Below are 21354 nucleotides of genomic sequence, written 5' to 3'. Positions count from 1 at the left end.
CAGGGTCTTCCCCACGTCCCCTAACCTCACCTTCACAGGGTCTTCCCTACGTCTCCTAACCTCGCTATCACAGGGTCTTCTTCATCCCGCTGTCAGGTTGTGACAATCCTTGAGCCCAAAACAGTCAGGCAGAAGAAAATAAATCCTGAGCGGCTTAGAAGCTAATAAGAGAAAAGTTCCAGAAACAAAAGACATTAAACTTTCAGATAGGAAAACATTCTACTCGGCTGTTGAGACACATGAGGCTAGGGAGTGAGTGACCGGTGTTGGCAGTTTATTTAAAGGTGTCAGAAAGCAACATTAGCTGTCGAGATAACACTGAGTCAGTGTTGAATCTGAATTACAGCCATTATTGAGCAGTAAAAGTGTCAATCATCCAGATCCTTTGAAGTCCGTGGTGATGGAGTGATGAGGTGGGGTGAAGGCTAGAGGGTCTCCCTTTCTTCACTATAACTGGGACAAAGTCCCACAGCACCGCAGTGGGCCTTTTAACCAGTTCTCTAAGGCAGCTGGCAGCACCTCTGGCTGCCTACGACTTTCCCGATAGCAATGGAACTCCTGTTCCTGTAGGCACTTTCTCCCAAGGTAGGCAAGTTGTCTGCCTCAGGTATGAAAATCCAGGCAAATGTGTGGTTCCATGGTACAGAGACATGTGGGCCACAGTGACAAACATTCTAGCTGAACGTACCCTGCAGTGGTTTGGTGGCAGAGTGCAGAGAATATGAACCTCCCTCTAATGCTGTATCCAAGCTGGGAATCATCAATAATGGACACACACTGGTTTATTTTTTGTTTTTTTTTACTATTGCCAACCACTTTTTTAGAGACAAAATTGACTGCCAAGACTGTAAATGAGTAAAATCAGTAGTTCAAAAGCCTGACTAGAAAATGGAGTTCAGTACCCAGCTTGAAGCTATCTAAAAGAAACAAGGCACATCATCTTAGAAATATCGCAGATTGCGAACAATTACGGGAATCCAAATTCTAGGAAATTTTATCTGTTCCTCCCAGCAGTGTATTTGGATGCCCCACAGGATGTTTTGATTTTGTGCAAAAGATTCCATCTTGACACTCTCCCTGTATCCAACCCTTGACCTATTAGATTTGTGCTTAACACAGCAGGGTCAGGAGACTGAACAGATTGTTGGTAGAGAATGCCCTCAGTGCAGTGTAGATATGCCAGGACTGTTTTCAACATTGGAACCTCAAAACCAGGTTTCAGATATGTGAATGAAGAAGAAATGCTTCTATGCTTTTTCCTAATTGCTAACCCAGTGGCACTTCCGAAGTTTCTGAGGTAGGTTGCACTAGAAGATATGACAGCGCTGGAACCTCCACTGCTGCCATTCAGCACATCAGGATAAATCTATGTCTTCACTTCTAATTTCTAATGATGTTTTTGTTTTTACCATGCTGTTTGCCTAACTGCAAATCAGAATTAAAAGGATAGAATTCCAACGTCCAAATACCTTCCCATTCATTCTTACAAATGGGAATTCCAGTGATCCAAGTCCTCTTCATTTCCACCTGATACATTTGAGTCGCTAGTGATCCATCCTCTGGGCTTTAAGACCCACTCCCAAAACTGAAACCCATGATCTAAGCTGACACTTCATGCAGTGTTGAGGGAGTGCTACAAAAACAACAAGGTGCATTTGCACAGTGTGTATGACAGATTTTGGATGAGATGTAATCTGAGAGGCTGACTATGCTGTCAGAACATGTTAAAATAAAGTTCATGGCAGTATTTCAAGGAAGACAGGCGTGTTTTCCCCGATGGCCTGAACAGTATATTTCCTTCAACCAGCGTCACACCATCTACCCTGTCCAGCCCCCTACGAATCCTGTAGTTTCAATAAAGTAACCTCTTATTCTTCTGAACAACAGAGTATAGGGCCAATCTACTCAACCTTTTCTCAAAAAAACAGTCCCTCCATCCCTGGTATCAGCTTAGTGAACATTTTTTGGACTGCCTCTTTCCTTAAATAAGGGATCCAAAACTTTTCATAGCTTTCCAGCTGTGGCCTGATTTGTGCCTTGTATTGTTTTAGCAAAACTTCCTTACTTTTATTCTCTGTAAATCCTTTGAAGTAAAGGCCAACATTCCATTTGGCTTCCCTATGATCCTCTGAACTTGGATACTAGCTTTTACTGAATCTTGGACAATCATAAAATCCCTACAATATGGAAGCAGGCCATTTGGCCCATCAAGTCCACACTGACCCTCTGAAAAACATCCTACCCAGACCTACCCCCTACCCTGTCCCTGCATTTCCCACCCTAGACACTATGGGCAATTTAGCATGGCCAATCCACCTAGCCTGCACATCTTTGGACTGTGGGAGGAAACCAGAGCACCCGGAGGAAACCCACGCAGACACGGGGACAATGTGCAAACTCTACACAGACAGTTGCCTGAGGCTGGAATTGAACCCAGCTCCCTGGTGCTGTGAGGCAGCAGTGCTAACCACTGAGCCACCATGCCGAGCCCACATCCCTCTGAGCTGCAGTTACTGTAGCCTTGCTCCGTTTTAAATCATTTTTAAATCATCTTCTACTGTTCCTGCAAAAGTGCATATCCTCACATTTTTCTATGTTATACTACATCTGCAAAGTTTTTTCCCCGCTCACCTAAACTGTCTCTATCCCTCTGCAACTCTTTGTTTCGTCCTCGTTATTTGCCTTCTCACCTATTGTTGTGTCATTTACAAATGTAGCTATTGTACATTCGCTTTCCTCAACCAAATCATTAATATGATCCCTGTGTCACTCTACCAGTTACTGGTTGCCATTCTGAAAATGTCCCCTTTATCCCGACTCTCTGTCTTCTATCATTTAGTCAATCATCTATCTATGTTAACGTCCTACCTCCTACACATGTGCTTTTACCTATTATTAATCCTAATATGTGGTACCTTATCAAACGTCTTCTGAAAATTCAAATATATCACATCCACTGCTTTCCCTTTATCCATTAAGTGGCTTGGTACCTTCTCAAAGAATTCTAGTAAATTTACCAAGTATGATTTCCCATTTATGAAGCTGTGCTAACTCTACTTAATCATATTATGTATTTTTAAACACTCTGTATTACATCCTTTATAACAGACTCCAACAGTCTCCGAAAAGTAGCTATAAAGTTATTTGGCCTCTAGTTTCCTGTTTTTACTTTTGTCTCCTTTCCTTTCCAAATTAAGATGTTACATTTGCAGTTTTCCAATCCTTGAAACTTTTCCAGAATCTAAAGATTTATAGAGTCATAGACTCATGCAGCATGGAAACAGACCCTTCAGTTCAACTCGACCATGCTGACCAGGTATCCTAAATTGAACTATGCCCGTTTGCCAGTATTTGGCCTATAGCCCTCTAAACTTTTTTGATTCATGTACCTGTCCAAATGTCTATTAAATTTTGAGATTGTACCTGCCTCTACCACTTCCATTTGTTTCATTTCCGCACCACCCTCTGTGTGAAAACGTTGCTCACATCCCTTTTAAATCTTTAACCTCTCACTTTAAACCATGCCCTCTAGCCTTGGATTCTCCTACCCTTGGAAAAAGACCTTGGCTATTCACCCTATTCATGTCGCTCATGATTTTATAAATCTCTATAAGATCACTCCTCAGCCTTCGTGGCTCCAGGGAAAATAGTCCCAAACTATCCAGCGTCTCCTTAAAACTGAAACCCTCCAGTCCCAGCAAATTCTTGTAAATTTTTTCTGTACCCTTTCTAGCTTAACCACATCCTTCCTATAGAAAGTCGACCAGAATTGTGTGCAGTATTTTAAAAGTGGTTTCACCCATGTCTTGTACAGCCGCTACATGATGTCCCAACTCCTAAACTCAGTGCCCTGACCGATGAAGGAAAATGTGCCAAAAGCCTTTTTCACCACCTTCTCCACCTGTGACGCCACTTTCAAGGAACTATGAACCTGCATAATAGGTCTTTCTGTTCAACAACACCCCCCTAGTTCCTAGCATTAACTGTCTAGGTCCTGCCCTGGTTACCAAAATGCAACACCTCATATTTATCTGAATTAAACTCCATCTGCCACTTCTTGTCACACTGGCCCATCTGGTCAAGATCTTGTTGTACTCTTAGCCTTTCTCACAGCATACTGCACCACCAATTTTGGTGTCATCCGCAAACTTACTAACCATACTGCCTGTGTTCTCATTGAAATCGTTGACACTACCAGTGCATCCAGTATCTCTGCAGCTTCTTCCTTTAATATCCTAGGATGTATCCCATCAGGTCCAAGGGACTTAATGGTCTTTAGCCTCATTAACTTCCCTAGCACTTTTTCTCTGGTGAGAGTTACTGTATTTATCTCTTCGCCTCCTTTTGCCCCTTGATTATTGAGTAATTTTGGAATGCAAACAATGCCTCGGAGATTGAAGTACATTGTTTCTTGATATAATATTGGTTATACTGGTGTTAGAAAGGAAGTGTATTCCCAAAAGAAAGAAAAGTTACTAAGTTATCAGCAAAAGCGTGTAGAAGTAATTGGAAACTGGCTTGGCGAGTCATGATCAAAAAGATTGCAAGGAAGGAGCTATAGGCTGCTACAGTAGTCCTTTTTTAATTTCACATTGATCCCCTCATACAAATAAGTTGGAAAGGGATTCTCATAAAATTGTAAAACTGTGCCACTTGTCTGAACGATTGATGCAAGAGAAGTGAGCAGCACTTGAAGAAACAAGGATCAATGATGTGGAAAGGCATATTGATTGCCAGTTGAATTTTAGTGCAGTTGAATATAACTCTTTATTGGAAGGTTCTGGAAATAGTCAACATGTTTGACACAAAGAAGCTTAGAACAGTGATAAAGGAAAACAGTCCAAGAATTAGTGTTAATTAAATTCCAGTGATAAGTGAGGCAGAAGTGTCGACTGAACATCAATGCGAAGCTAATCAAATTTTGGTAGCTAGCTTCAGGACTATTAATTAAAACCAATCATTCGAACCCTGTGTAGCTCACTGATAAGGTGACAATTAGAATATCAATATTATCTGATCTCTGCCATTGACCAAGATAAAATCTGATGCATTGTCTGCTGTTCAAAAGGTAGTGAGTGATATAGTAATGGATGTGTTTCATTTTGCCTCACTGCCTTACACACACCATTGAATGAACAGAGCGGGCCCCAGTAACCTGGAGCAGGGTTGGTGTAGTGAATTGCCTTTTCTTGTGCCTTTCATGTTCTTTTAATGAGTTTCCTGACACACACTTTGAGGACCTTTTTCAATGTAAAGTAAAACCATCATCTCTGAGATTTACCACAAAAGCAGAGAAAAGTTTAAAGCAATCCTTCAAATTTCATCAGAAATATTATTCGTCTCACATGCTGTTGATGGCATTAATGCTCTTTGTTATGAAAGAGAAACCTGCTCTGACCCAGATATTCAACTGGAACTGAGTTAATCATTTCAAAACCTCATATAGATGGAATAGATTCAGAGCTTTGTGTGGATAAATATTGAACAAAAAACTGACAAACTGACTTTGGGAACAAAAAGCTAAATCAGAAAAGGAGAGATTGAAACTTAGGGTCTGTCTCCATTTGAAAGAAGACACTCTCCGTGAATCCAGGACTTAGATATTCCTCCAGAGTGAGGTGAATGCCAGGACATTCGATAAATGTGAGGCGGAGATAAACAGTTTTTTAATTAGTCATGGGCTGTGGAGACCAGGCAGGAGAGTGGAGTTGAGGCTGAGATGAGATGAACCATGATTGAATTAAATGGCAGAGCAGCTTCAAGGGACTGAATGCCTACTCCTGCTGCTAGTTCATACGTCCTTAATGGGCCGCAAGACTCTTGCAATCTTGCTTCAGCCTAGATGTCTCCCCCTTTAAATATACTGCACCAGGTCTTCTTTGACTGGACCCTCCCCCACTCCCCCAAACCAGTCACTCAGGCAGGATATAAACTTGGGAGGTGATATACATGTCCTGCCAGCCTTTGTTGTCTCCCTGCGTCAATGTCCCATAAGTGCCTCCAACTATTCCTGGCTGGCACTTCCTAATGATATCCAGGGTCTTGTGTAGGAAATGCTCAATGTCCAGTTCTCTTCCATGACTCACAGGCATAGATTGCGATTAGTAACTAAAGCAGACATGTGGAGTTATAGAGTCATACAGTCATAGAGCATGGAAACAGAATCTTCAGGCCAACAAGACCATGCTAACCATCATCTCAAACTAAAATTATCCCACCTGCCTGCGCTTGGCCCATATCCCTCCAAACCTTTCTTGTTCACGTACTTACATAAATGTCTTTTAAACATTGTAACTGCACCCACATCCACCACTTCCTCTGCAAGTTCATTCCACACACGAACCACTTTCTGTGTAAAATAAAAATTGCCCCTTGTCTTTTTTAAATCTTTCTCCTCCCACCTTAAAAAATCCCCCACCCTAGGGAAATACACCTGCCATTCACTTTATCTATAGCCCTCACGATTTTATTAACCTCTATAAGATCACCCCTCAAGCTCCTACACTCCAGTGAAAAAAGTCCCAGCCTATCCAGCTTCTCCTTATAACTCAAATCCTGCATTCCCGGCAACATCCTGGTAAATCTCTTCTGAACGCTTTCCAGTTTAATAATATCCCTTCTATAACAGAGTTGGTATCTGATATTCAACAAATACAAAGCAGAAATAGATGGTACCCTTCCCTGATGATAAGGCAGGTTTCTGGGGTGGCAGATCCTGCTGCAAACTGACCTTTATGCTTAGGAATGTCATGAAGCCAAGAATCACCTGAATCAGGCAAAGGTCAGAGTCTGCAGTGAGACCTTCAGCCAGGATTCCAGTGGCAGTCCCATGTGACAGGTATAATCTCTCACCTACTGACTGAGTTTCCCCAACTCCCTGGTGAAGTTGAAGTGAGGGAACAACGGGAGAAACACAGTAGGTGAGACCAGAATCATGTTCTCATTGACCAATCATAGCACCTGAGGTACAGGACTTTGGAAGGTATTCAAAAAACAGTTCAGCTTCATACAGAACCACTATATACCCCAAGGGTCAGTCAGCTCAATTGGCTGAATCGTTGGTTTGTGATACAGAGTGAGGCCAACATGGCGTGTTCAGTTCCCACATGAAGGGTCCTTCTGAACCTCACATTGTTCACCTGAGGCATGGTGACCCTCAGGTTAAACCACCACTAGTTCTCTCTTTTTCTCTCTCTAGTGAGAGAACAGACCTATGGTCCTCCAGGACTGTGGTGACATTACCTTTATCTTTTAAACGCCAAGGGGCTTGCAATGAAAGAAACAGGCATTTTCAACACAGCAGCTGATAACTGACATAAAACTAAAGTGAAAAAGTGATGCAAAGAATACTGTCGATCCAGGGTTCTGGGAGAGAGATTAAGAACAGCAAAGGAAGACAAAAAGGAGTAAGTGCTACATATCAAGAAAATGGGAAAATAAAGCTGCTTTTGAAAATAAGGGAGTAGCAGATGTTCAATGATTATTCTGTAATACTCTTCACAGTAGAGGAAGAGGATGATGTACCCGACATTTCAGGAAAATAATGATGAATTAAGGACTGGAAATTCAATTTATCAAGAAAACAGTGTCAGCAGTAAAGGCTGATAAATCCCCAGGACCTGGTGATTTTATGCCACAATAATTTCCACTCCTGTGCTTTAAAGGAAGTAAGTGAGGAAATTGCAAATGGTTTAGCCGCGATCATCCAAAGCTTTCCTGGTTCAACAACACTGAAAAAAACCTAAATTTATATGGCATCTTTAATATAGCAAAGCCAAGGCGTATCACAGGAGCATTTTCAAACCGAATTTTACACCAAGCCACTTAAGGAGATAATAGGACAGGTGTCCAAAAACTGAAAGCACGGCCATCAGTGATGGAATGGTTAAAATCAGGGATGCTGAAGGGGCCAGGACATGGAGAATGCAGATATCTTGGAGGGTTGTAGAGCTGAGGAGTTTACAGAGATGAGGGCTTGAAGAAATTTGAAAAGAAGAATGAGCATTAAAAGAGATTCAGGAATTGTTTCTTGAGATTGGAAAATTGCAAATGTAACCTCATTTGTTAAGAAGGGTGAGGGGGAGATGAGAGATTTGTTAGTCTAACACATGTTGCAGGAAAATTATAATCAAGGACAGAGTGTTTAAGCGCTTTAAGACATGTTAGATTATGTCAAATGAAGCAATTTGAACTATTTGACGAAGTAATTAAACTAACAAGGCAATGTCTGTGGATGTTATTTTGAAGGATATCCAGAAGGCATTCCATTGTGCACTGTTACCCACTATTAAATCCCCTGGAATCAAAAGGTAATTATTGACCTCCTCAGGAGATCACTTAGGCTGTAGAAACTCGAGGGTAGGGAATAATAATAGATATGTATTCAAATTGAATGCAGTTAGTGCCTTACAAAGATTTGTGCTGGGGTCTTGCTATACTCTTCTCACCCCTCAAGGCCCCAAACATCCTAACGGGTTAAACAGCAATTTAATCGTACGGGGTATTTGCTGCCTTCACTGAAACTCCAGGAAAACACCATGCTTTCCGATTAGCCTCAATATTGAATGCAACTGGTCCAGACCATCCAGGTTCATGCATTGGCACTTTGATCCACTTAGCCCATCACATTTCCAAGGACCAATTATGCCTCTTTCCTCATTGAACTGGAAACATACTGCTGTTGACAATTCTCCTGAACATGCTGTAGGATCTCTTGTCACTTTCTGCCCGAGTCAACTACTATCCCAATCAATATCCAGTAATTAAAGTGCCTATTATAAGTAATCTATAATATTCTTGCACCTTTCTGTGATTTACTTGCAGATTTATTTCTCGACATTATCCCAGAACTTTGTGCCCTATAAAATACATGAAACAATTTAATTACATTGACTAGTTTTATGGAATTAAAAACAATTAGATTCTGTCTTCTCTCTCTCTCTCTCTCTATAGTACTGTGATGCACTTCTTAATCAAACCTGCTCCCTTTCTTTCCTGAACACCTTGTATTCAGGAATGCTTTAACACCCTAGCCTGCCTCTTGTATAGCCACAGCATTGAATTTTCACATGTCCATACGTGCCTGTAGCTCACCAATCTTATTTACCAAACTCCCCACGTTCAATATATGTGCATTGTAACCCAAACTTAGACATTGCCACCTGCATCCTTACAATGAACTCATCTTGCTATTTATTACTCTAGTACTGTCTGTCTTTCCCAATATTCTCTGCACCTTAGTACTTCTTTCTAGTGTTAACTCCTGGATTCCATTCCCCTTTAACTGGAGCCTGTCTCTCCTGTGTAAGTACCATTTTCTCCAAGATCCCAATTCCAACTATCTCAACCCCTCTGTCCTGTGCCATTTCTTCACCAATTCATTCTGCAATTTCTATACTCACTGCACAAACCATTGGGCATAATCCAGAGCTTACTACTCTGAGGTTGTTCTTACTAATTTCCTACGCAGCTCCCTAAATTCTGACTGCGAATCATGTTCCTCTTTCTATGCCATTGGTACCGATAAGAGCCATGACCATTAGCTGTTCACTTTCTCACTTTTTTGCACCCCACAAAAAATGACTGTTTCCCTAAATACCGATTTTCTTATTACTATTGTTGCAGTCTTCTTCATATCCCATTTTAAAGCTGCACAGTTGTGGCCTTGGCTCTGTCTGCATTTCCAAGCTGAACCACCATTTTTGTCAGTATTTGGAATTGAATGAGATGTGCTCAGGGTACACCTATACTACCTGCCTACGTGTTCTTGAGTATCTGCAAGTCACCCATTTCATCGCTCATGTATACCGTTGCGTTTTAGGGTGATCATCTCTAAACAAATGATTCACAAGGCATTCAAACTCATGATGTCAGCTGCTACTGAAGCTTAAAAGCTCAAAATGCTGCAGCTGATGGCATTTCCTGCACATAATGTCATCCAGGACACAAAGAATGTCCTAGAGATCCCACATGGAACAGGAAATGCTCTTCATGGTTTGGAGTTTTTCCTATTTATTTGCTCATAAAACTCACTGCCTAAGAAAATTAGGACTCGCTAGTTACTCACCTCTCTCCTTCTGTTGCCACTTAAATATAAGGAGGACAATGGAGCTGCTTTCATTTTATTCCCCAAAAAATTAAGGTTTAAATTTTCTAGCTCCTTTAACTAATGCCCAAACTTTGGAGGAAGGGGCACAAAGCTACAATCCTCACCAGTCAATCAACTCAGGATCTTTCTGTGCTGTTACAGCACTTTATGCTGTCTCAGATCAGTGTTGCTTCAGTGTTCAACATGGTTTTGTGAAGTAGAAATTATGTCTAACCAATTTATTAGAGTTCTTTGAAGAAGTAACATGCTATGGATAAAGCAAAAGCAATTGACTAACTATACTTGCATTTCCAAAAGAGATTTGATAAAGTTCCTCATCAAAGGTTACTGCAGAAAATAAAATTTCAGGGTGTGGGGGTAACACGTTAGCATGGATGAAAGATTGGCTGGCTAACACGAAACAGGGAGTAGGCGTGCATGGATCACTTTCTGGTTGGCAAGATGTAATAAATGGTGTGCCACGGGGATCAGTGCTGGGGCTTCAACATTTTACGATTAATACAAATGATTTGGATGAAGGATAGAAGGCATGGTTACTAAATTTGCTGATGATGCAAGGAAAGGTAGTTAGAAAAGGGAGTTATAAAGAGGACACAGGAGGCTATAAAGGTTAAATGTGGGAACGTGGATCTGGAATGTGGAGTATTATCTGGAAAAATGTGAATTTGCCCATTTTGGCTTTAGGAGTAAAAGCATATTGTCTAAATGCTGAGAGGTTGCAAAGCTTGAGATGCAGAGATACCTGAGTGTCTGAGGATATGAATTGCAAAGGTTAGTACACAGGTACCGAAATTATTTGGGAAAGCTTATAGAATAGCTTATAGTCTAAAGATGTACAGATTCAGTGGATTGGTTGTGCTAAATTGACCCGTTGTGTACAGGGATGTGCAGGCTAGGTAAGCTGGCCATGGGAAATGCAGGGTCACAGGAATAGGGTAGGGAGGTGGGTCTGGGTGGGATGCTGTTTGGAGGCTCAGTTCAGACTCAATGGGCTGAATGGCCTCTTTCTACCCTGTAGGGGTTCTATGATTGTGTGAATGTCATTGTTTAAAATGAGGAGAATTGAGTACAAAAGTAGAGTGGTTCTGCTTCAGATATGCAGGGCCTGGTGAGACCACTGTGTATAATTTTGGTCTCTTTTTAAGGAAGTATGTTAATAGATTGGACACCATTCAGAGAAAGTTTGCCAGATTAATATCAGGAATTGGCGAATTATTTAATGAGGAAAGGTTGGAGAGGCTGGCTTGTAATCCACTAGAAGAGTAAGAAGTGATTAGATTGAAACATGTAAGATCCTGACAGGGTAGAATTGAAGAGGAAGTTTCCTCCTGTGGCAGAATCTAGAATTAGGGGGTCACTGTTTAAAGACAGCGATGGGGAGAATGTTTTCTCTGAGGGTTGTGAGTCTTTAGAATTCTCTTCCTCAAAAGGTGGTGAGAGAAGACCCTTTGAATATTTTTAAGGCAGAGGTAGATGGATAAGTCTTTAATAAGTAAGGGGGTGAAAGGTTATCAGGAAGGTGGAGTAACTACATCAGCTGTGACCTTAGGGATTGGTGGGATAAGGTCTTGCTACCTGCTCCTAATTTATATATTTGTAGAATTAACAGGACAGGTAGTTCAGTGTTTATTGTGGTGCAATTGTTTTTCACAGAGACCTTGACATAAATTGAAAAGGCTCCTGTAGTGAAAGACCCCAAAGCTGATATATTATATATACATATACACAATATATAGCAATCTCTGATTCCATTTGAACACGTTTGAGAGATGAGGATTGTTTTCGCAAACGTGATAACTTTATTGGCCTGCAGATCCAGAGATAGCCGGAATTCTTGCGATGTCCCAGCATTCCGGCAGAATAACAGGTCCTTACTTGGAGAACAAGTGGTCCCGGACATTCCCTTTCAGTTCTGTAACAGAGTCTCCATTTCTGGATCAGAATGTCACTGACCTGCTACAGTGGTGTCTTTGTTTCAATTGAAACTGCTTTATGTTCGTTAAGGCTGAGGAGGCGTGCCTTAATGTGTTACAGAATGATGCTCAGTGGAAGCAATTTCATTGACTTAATAGAGCATGAAGTGACATAATTAAACTCGAGGGATACAGAGCAAGTGATTCAGCAGATAGAGTGACAAGTTGTGAAATCATTTTCATATTTAAAGCTGCAGTATATTTTCAGAGTATTGATGTTTTATGATCGAATTCAGAGCTTGAGGGGTAACTGAAGTCACATCAGGAATTTGAGAATTCCAGATACTGTTCATGCCGCAAGCACTGAGTTTAGGAGGATGGGTAGGAAGAGGGAAGTCTTTGGGGTATTGACACTCTGAAACTAATTTTCAGTGAAGATGGCAACACCTCATGAAGGTGCAGTCTCAAGCATATCTCCAACACTGAGATAAATGGTTACATAGAGGAACACAGGCATGCTGTGAGCACTGGGGAGTCAGTAATCAGGAGAATGGGTAGTTATTTTCTACCCACAGTGATGAGCCCCCATGGTGTCAGAGTAAAGGACACGTACAGAACATTTTATAGGAAAGAGGAACTGCCAGAAGTCAAGGTTCATGTTGGACCCAATAATATGGGTAGGATAAGGCTTGACCTCGTACGTACAATGTTCAAGGAGTTAGGGAGGGTATTAAAGAGATATGAAGGATCTTAAAGCCAGTAATCTCAGAATTATTTGCAGTGCAATCCATTAGCAGATTCACTAATGAGTTTCATAACAACTGGCAAAGCAATCTTGAGGGGCTGGTAGCCTCCTCCTGCTTCTAGTTTTTATGTTCCTAGCAGCTATAGCAACACCAATGGAGTATTTGTGGAGAACTGACACAAAAGAGAGGACTGCAGATTTTTGAGGCCAGTTTGACAGAAGAGGGCACAGTCCCAGGTGGACTGGTTTCAACTCAATGGGGCTGGAGCCAGAGTGCTCATGGGGATGTTAACTAGTGCTGAGAAGGAGGGTTTGAAATAATTCGAGCGTGGGAGAGGCACCAAATAATGGGAGTGAGAGAGGTTGGCAATTTTTTTTTTCTTTATTCATTTGCGGGATGAGGGTGTCGCTGGCTAGGGAGCATTTATTGCCTATCCCTAATTGCCTAGAAGGCAGTTAAGAGTCAACCACATTGCTATGGGTCTGGAGTCACATGTAGGCCAGACCAGGTAAGGATTGCAGTTTCCTTCCCTAAAGGACATTAGTGAACCAGATGGGTTTTTCCAACAATTGACAAAGGCCACAAATTTCCTACAAGGAACTGTAGAGTAGTGGAATGCGGAACTTCATTTATTCAAGTATAAATTTCAAAAATAACAGTATATAGGAGGAGGAATTCTTGGGATGTTTATAAGAGGGCTTTTTTGATTAGCATCTTTCCAATCCAATGAGAAAGTAAGCAGTTCCACATTTAATTTTGGAGAATGAAGTGGAGCAATTGGAATGTGTTTCAATAGGCGAGCATTTGGGAAATCGTGATCACAATATCATTCAGTTTGGAGTTGATGTAGAAAAGGAAAAATCAAAAGTGAAAAAAAAGTAACCCAGGAGGAGCACTAATTTCAGTCAGTTATCAAATGTAATTGAGGTGGATTTGATGTTAGCATGGTCGCTATAATCATAAAGGAAGAATGTACAAACTCCAAAGAAGAGATGGTTCAGGTAAAGACTAGACCCAATGCCATGATGAGGAAAGGGGAAGCATCCAAACCTAGAGTCCGCTGGATAACTCATGGTATAAATGTTGAAATGAAACAGCAAAAGGGAGGCTTATGCTAAATGCCAAGTTCATAATTCCGTTAAGAACCCAGCTGAATACAAGAAGTACATGGGAAGATGGCAAAAGGAAATGGGGAGCAATGAGAATAGCCAAATGTCTTTTCTGGACACAGAAACAGTAAAGGGTGGTCAAAAGGAGGATGGGATTGATTGGCAACCAGAGAAGAAGCCAAGGGCATGGCTGAAGTAGTAAATGAATGTTCATAAAAGAAAGTACTGAATTCTGTTAATTGTTTTGTTTAAGAGTAGTTGCATTGTTCTGAAAATTGGGCATATTTAATTTTTAGTTATATTTATTTGTGATTATTTCATTGCATTTTCTCACTTTGCTACAGGCTATTAGTATATTTAAGAGGATTTTGCAAGACAAAGTAAACACTACCCTTTATTCAACATCCCACAAATAAGCTTGCATTTACATAGCACCATGAATATAGCAAAATGTTTTGAGGTTTTTGTCACAAATTTACCTTAGCATAATGAACATATTAAACTTGCTATTTTTGGCTCTAATGTTGTATTTATTGATGGGCAGAAAATCTCTGGTAGTTCCCTCTTATCAGTAAGCATGCACAGTTTTTAACAAACAGTATCAGCAAAAGGTAACTGGTGATACCTAACATTAATTAGCCTTTAATTGGCCTCACCCACTATCTATTCACCATCATGAGACATTGCAACCTCAAGGAGGCAAGCCAATTACGTATTACTTTAACAGAGAAACAGATTGTATGTCACATAGCACATTGTCCTGTTTTTACTCAAAGTACAATTAACTGTTCATTTCATTGCTCTCATTCATTGTCTGGACATGCAGTGGAAGGTAAATATTTTAAACCAGCCCAACTTGGGCAGGATAGCTTTCACTTTCTTTGTACTACCATCTCAGCTCTGCCAAATTACAGCCTGCAATCTCCAATTTCCCCATGTATTCTAGTAGCATTGGAGGGTTCAATGATCTTTTCTTTCACAGAAGACAGCCTGGATGGAGATCGCGAGTATGTCACGTCTGATATCCGCTTCCCATACTACCCGAGTGTCATCTTTGCCATCATAGGCAGCTCAGTGGTCTTCATCCTGCTGGTGGCACTTCTTGCCATGATGCTTCACCATCACCGTAAGAGAAACAACCTGATTGGTCATGTAACGCCACCCCTGCACCGCCTGCAGCACCCGCTGCTCCTATCAAGGCTGGTCATACTGGACCGCAACCACCACTGCAGTGTCACCTACAGCACCGGCAATGGCATCCAGCTCACACCCAGTTCCATGTACCACCAGCCACTGGCAATGGAGGAGGTGCCACCCTCGTACTCTGAGGCTGTGCTGGAACACAGGTAGGGAGCTATTTGTCCTAACAAGCCACATACAATGAAAGCTATGTTAGTTTCACTGGGTAGATTTCACTCATTACGGATAGACGGATGTGTTATAGCTAGATCACCAGTGGTTTCTGAAGTATTAACCGGAAAATGCAACTCAACAAATTGCCTTGTGATAAAGCAGTGCACTTTGTTCTGTCACCTTCTACTCTCTACCACTGCTGCACAGTGATCGCAATGTGAGTAGCCACAAGATCAACTGTAGTCAGTGACTGAGACTGTGCTGGAGCAGAGCCTTCCAGACCCATGACCCGTACTGCAAATCCCAACTCAGAAAAATAAATTGTGTACTGTTCTGGTCGCCCTTCTATGGGAAAGGATATTAAATTGGAAAGGCTGCAAAAAAGATTTACAAGTATATTCCTGAGACTCGAGGGTTTGAGTTACAAGGAGAGGCTGGATAGGCTGGGACTTTTTTCCCCTGGATTGTCAGAGGTTGAGGAGTGATCTTATAAAGATTTATAAAATCCTGAGGGGCATTGAAAAAGTGAATAGCCAAGGTCCTTTTCCTAAGATGGGGAAGTTCAAAGCTAGAGGGCAGAATTTTAAGGTGAGGGGGGGAAAGATTTAAAAGGAACCTAGGAGGCAGTGTTTTCTACAGAGGCTGGTGCCTCTATGGAATGAGCTGCCAGAGGAAGTGGTAGGTGCAGGTACAGTTTCAACATGTAAAGGACCTTTGGACTGGTGCATGAATAGGAAAGGTTTGGAGGGATATGGGCCAAATGCAGGAAAATAGGACTAGTTTAGTTTGGGAAACCTGGTTGGCATGGACAGGATGGACCAAAAGACCTGTTTCTGTCCTGTACGACTCAATGACTCCTGGGTCAAAATACTGGAACTCCCTCCCTGACAGCTCTGTACCTCTTCCACAAAGACAGCAGCAGTTCACAAAGGCAGCTGACACTACCTTCTCAAGAGCTCCTAGGGATGGGCAATAAATGCTGCCCTTGCTGCTGACATGCACATTTCATATCTATATTTCTGGACTCGTTGTAGTACCTTGTGTTGAGTTGTTTTGCTGGGAAAACAGAACACAATCCGCAGTGGAAAGATTCTGAAAGATTCTCATTGAATCGCGTGTTGGGAGCAACTGCTCGATGCTGCACTGGCCTCAAATCAAGCAAGAACTGATTAGTACCCAGTTGAATTTGCTCCTGAGTCTTTGCTGTTGCATTGATGAGATCAATTTTGTGCTCAGCAGACTCCATTCACCATTGCCCCGTGACCTTACGCTTGGGAGAGAGCCCTACCCTAGAGAGCTGCCGATCAATCTGTTTGGCCAACTGCTCTGTCAACCCACCAAACCCAAGATGAGCCGTGACCTCTGGGCGTTTGCTGAGGGAGTAAACTAATGGGGCACAGACGTAAAAAGTCACCTAGGTTTTTGAATGGGCATGGTAGACCCCAGATTGGGAGGGGGCAGGTGGGTTTGAGAGACTAGGGAGGGTGGGATCAGTTTTGATGAGAGAGGCTACCACTATTACCTCCGAAAGGAAGCAATTCCCAACCCGCCCAATTACCTGACAGCCGTTCACTCAGTGAAAGTTGCTGGCCTTAACCACCTTAAACTCTCCTTACCCTGCACACATTAACTAGTAGCGGAGGCAGCATGGGAACGTAGAATATAGGATCAGGAGTAGGCCATTCAGCCCTTTGAGCCCTGTGCTATTCAATGTGATCGTGGATGATCCAACTCAGTCCCCTCCCTCAGTTTTTCCCCATACCCTTTCATTCCTTTAACCTTAATTCCTTCTTGAAAACAGTTCAATGAATTGCCCTTAAATGCTTCCTGTGGCAGAGAATTCCACAGGCTCACCACTCTCTGAGTGAAGAAATTTCTCCTCATCTCAATCCCTACTATATATCCTTCAACTGTGACTCCTATTTCTGGACTTCTCGTCATTGGGAACATCCTTCCTGCACTTACCCTGTCTAATCCTGTTTGAATTTAATAGGTTTCTATGAGATCCCTCTCATTCTTCTAAACTGCAGTGAATACAGTCCTAACTGATCCAGTCTGCCATCATACATAAGTCCTGCTCTCCTAGCGTCAGAACAGCCCCTTAATATAGTCTCTAAATGATCTCTTATATTCTGCAGTGGGCCTGAGGGAGTGTGGACTACTTGACTGTTTCCTCACACACCATAACACAGGAAATTAGTCAGGATCAGGCAGTGAGAAAGCTGACCCAAACTCCCCTCCCCAACTCTAACCTTCAAAACAGTGCACAGTGTTGAAGGCTGAGTTTGTTCCATATACTGGGAAGAATTGATGATGTTACGGGTTTTAAACAACGAACGAGGCCGGGAAAGCAGGGAAGGTTCAAAGAGCAAGGGGGCTAGTCTGTGACGGGGTTGGGGGGAGGCAGGAGTTTTAAATGGCAAAAGGGATGATGGGGTGCGAGCCAAAGGAGTCGGTCGTGGGACAAGCAAAGAAACAATAGATGGACGTGGAGGAGATTTAAATGAGAAAAGAAACATTTGCACCAACAGCTGCCGTCCACGCAAAAAAAAAAGAATGAAACATGGTTCTCAGTGGTTGCAATCAAAAACTATTCAATGCCGTTTTGAGTCCAGAAGGCTGTTTGAAAGATGAAGTGCTGTTTCTGGTGGAGGAGGTTGAGGGCAAACCAGTACCCATGACACAAACAGTCTATCCACCGTGAAGGTGGGGCCCTTTTCACACTCTACCATCGGGGCAGCACGCTGGCTCAGTGGTTAGCACTGCTGCCTCACAGTGCCAGGGACCTGGGTTCAATTCCAGCCTCAGGTGACTATCTGTGTGAAGTTTGCACATTCTCCCTGTGTCTGTTTCCTCCAGATGCTCCAATTTCCTCCCACAGTCCAAAGATGTGCAGGTTAGACAGATTGGTCGTGCTAAATTGCTCATAGTGTCTGGGGATGTGAAGCCTAGATGGATTAGCTATGGGAATGACAGGGTTACAGGGATGGGGTAGGGGGTTGCATCTGAGTCGGATGCTCTTTGGAGGGTCAGTGTGGACTTGATGGGCTGAATAGCCTGCTTCCACACTGTAGGGATTCTATGATTCTATGATCTCTGCATTTGGAGTGTAAACGTCCTTGGAGATTAATCTGCTCTGCCTGTAACTTCAAGGAATAAATGTAGAAAAAGGAATTCTGTGAATGTCAAATCCCCACTGACAACACCACTCCCACCCCCAACATTGTCACCTTGAAGCTTTGTTTTTGGATTGGCAGCACAAAGTATCAGTCAAATGCAAAATACAATTCAGGAGCTCAGGTTAATGGGAATGGGATTCTATATTACTCTTGAGACTTGCTCACAGGTTATCTGGAAGAGCATTAAGTGCTTTTTAAAAGTCCCCAGAGTTTCTGTCGGTATCGAACATCCTTGCTAATGGTCTGCATATTTCCGTGCTCACTTCCTTCTCATTTACACTGCAGGCCACCGTGGTTTGACCTCCCCCCTCCTCCGTACCCGCCAGACTCTGAGATCCCCAACCATCCGGAGCTGCCTCCTTATCGCTCTCGAGTGGGGAGCACGCTGAGCTGTGGACACCAAGCTAACCTCCAGGAGAATGCCGAAATGAGAGACTGCCTGCTCAACACCAGCTTAGAGGAGGGGCCCTGAGCAAAGCCACAGTGACCAAGTGGCACAGCAGCTGTGTTCTTGCACTAGTTATTATTTAAAGAGACTTGGATTGAAGGATTTAACTTGAGAAGCAAAACCAATAATTCACACACTTTAACCTTGGTTCGTCTTTTTTGCTGCGAAGACACAACTGCGGCATCCAGCCGAGTGATCCTGAGGAATAAAATCCAGTTGTTTCACTGATGTCTGACCCAGGAAACTTGCTGTTTGTTGACAGTGGCTAATCCTTCTCAGATGGCCAGTTGGAGTCACTGTGCAGACTTCCCTGTGGGGTAACCAGGAAGCTGGACTGCAAATCTAAACAGGAAATACCCAGAGAACTGGAGAGGTGAATGATCTCGGATGAGCTCCTGGTGTAAATGCACTCACCCACAGCAACTGATAAAAAAAAATTTCGTGAATCACTGGAGAGTTTCAAACAAAAGACCTGGACATAATAGAAAGGAGCAGCATCTGTTGATTTTATGACTGCATTGCTAAGTGTAAATTCTGCATTTCAGGATCTAGACAGCATATATTCTTACACTTCTGCTCTTGATGTTCAAATAGAACAAAGTCACTGTTTATCCCATGGGGCAGCTGCCTGTATCTCTTCCTTTTCACTCTTCCCCTTCCTGAAGCTGACACACAGCTTGCTGGTGTTTTCCCCTTTAGCAGAATGTGTCCTGAAGTCACTTCATCGTTCACAATCCTGGCCTCATATGGTGTGTCATATGACGAGTGGAGAAACTCACTTGCATTGTCATTTCCCTGCCAGGGAAATGAACTCAAAGCCATGAATGTGCCTTTTCAACTGCACATGTCCCACAAAATCTCAGGGCCACCTACCACCTTAACTGAAAGCAAGAAAGAGAGGAAACAGGATATGCCAGAGGTCTGTGTTGCAGCACCTGTTTCTATAAGTTAGACAAGGGTGTAAGGCAAGGCGACAGATCTTGACAATAATGATGTAAGGCTTCAAGATGCAGGTTTTCAGGTGAAAGCTTACAAGTGGGCATCGCTGTCCTGTGCAGCGATGCTGAGTTAACTTTTGGAGCTCACATAAACAAAGTCCAACAACATCTCACTGTTTCAAATTTCAATCATATTGCTACATCAGGAAGGACCTAATGACAAAAATAAAAGCAGCTATTCCAAAGCCAAAACAACGCACATCTGATCGAGGGTTTCCCTTCATTTTCAAACACTGACCTGTTTTAAGGTGCGTTTCCAATGGGTTTTGTTTGTATTCCAAGATTCACTCCTCTGTTGCAGAAATCTTGATATCGTCCCATTGTGTGAATGTTACATTTATAACTGTGCAAATTCCCTCCAGACAAAGCAATGTTGTTTGATTCAATTATTTATGTTCATAAAGTGTTAAATGTGGATCGTGTTTCACATGTGGACAGAACCGTAAACCCATTTACCCAAAACAAAGATGTGCTCATCATTTCACAGGTATATGAATAGGAAGGTTTTAAGGGGGATATGGACCAAATGCTGGCAAATGGGACTAGAGTAATTTAGGGTATCTGGTTGGACTGAAGGGTCTGTTTCCATGCTGTACATTTCTATGACTGTGTAAGGGGAACCTGTCCAACACTTTATCTTTCAATATCAGCAGACTTTTGCCAAGTCAAACATTCATGATGTAGGTACACAAAGATAAACAACACAAATTTATTAAAGGAATTCCACTCTACCAAAGACCCTGCAATTGCATAGGATTCCACTTACCAAGCTTCTGTCACATGCACAAAGATTTCCTGTACCCAATATACCTTCCCAATGAACTATAACGAAGTGTTAGCATCTCAGGAATTTGCATTCTGCCAACTCACTCCCCATTTGATAGAATACCACTGTAAAATGTATCAAATTTTGTAGAATTCTTGCCGTAACAAACTGTTTCCATTGTCCACTCATTGACTACCAGGCCCCATTGCATTTCATACGATGCTACAGGATTAAGCCCCCTACTGGTGTAGATTTACATTGTCACAATCCCACTCCCATTATTTAGAATTCCATATTATAACGCCCATTTGATTATATTCTACAACAAGCCTCGTACATTCTCTTGAATTCCACTGTAATAAACCTCTCTCGTGTTCATTCTTTATGTCTGGGATTTCTCTGTATATCCACCTCCTATGGCATAGAATTCTTCTGCACACACACCTCCTATTGTATGGAATTCACTTTAAACCTGCCTCCTAGGTAATGGAATGTGCCTATTTTTCCACATCCCTTGTACAAGATGACACTGCACAAAGCCATATGCCAACTGACAGAAATACACTCCACCTCTTTCAGTCCCATTATGTTAAAAACTACTGTCATGTTCAAACAGCTTCCGTTCCTGAACACACCCGCTGGACCAAAACACCTTGAACTGTAAACAATCCTGCCGTACCAAAGTCTCTCCCACTGTAAACAATCCCATAGTCCCAAACCCCCTCCCACTGTAA

At 42.3% G+C, this 21354-nt stretch overlaps 1 protein-coding gene across 2 annotated transcripts in view; it reads left to right on the top strand.

The window, feature by feature from the left end:
- The window catches only part of LOC109923927 (low-density lipoprotein receptor class A domain-containing protein 3-like), an 80469-nt gene extending 59464 nt beyond the window's left edge, over window positions 1-21005 (top strand). For both annotated transcript variants that reach the window (XM_048607251.1, XM_048607250.1), the window contains exons 5-6: window positions 14859-15222; window positions 18694-21005. In XM_048607251.1, coding sequence (XP_048463208.1) covers window positions 14859-15222; window positions 18694-18880 — 551 coding nt within the window. In that variant the 3' untranslated portion in view covers window positions 18881-21005. The remainder of the gene's footprint in view (window positions 1-14858; window positions 15223-18693) is intronic.
- The last annotated feature ends 349 nt before the right edge of the window (window positions 21006-21354 follow it).

The sequence above is a fragment of the Rhincodon typus genome, chromosome 17 (genome assembly GCF_021869965.1).
Source record: "Rhincodon typus isolate 14 chromosome 17, sRhiTyp1.1, whole genome shotgun sequence".
Lineage (NCBI taxonomy): Eukaryota > Metazoa > Chordata > Chondrichthyes > Orectolobiformes > Rhincodontidae > Rhincodon > Rhincodon typus.
This window is presented reverse-complemented; position numbering and strand designations above follow the sequence as displayed.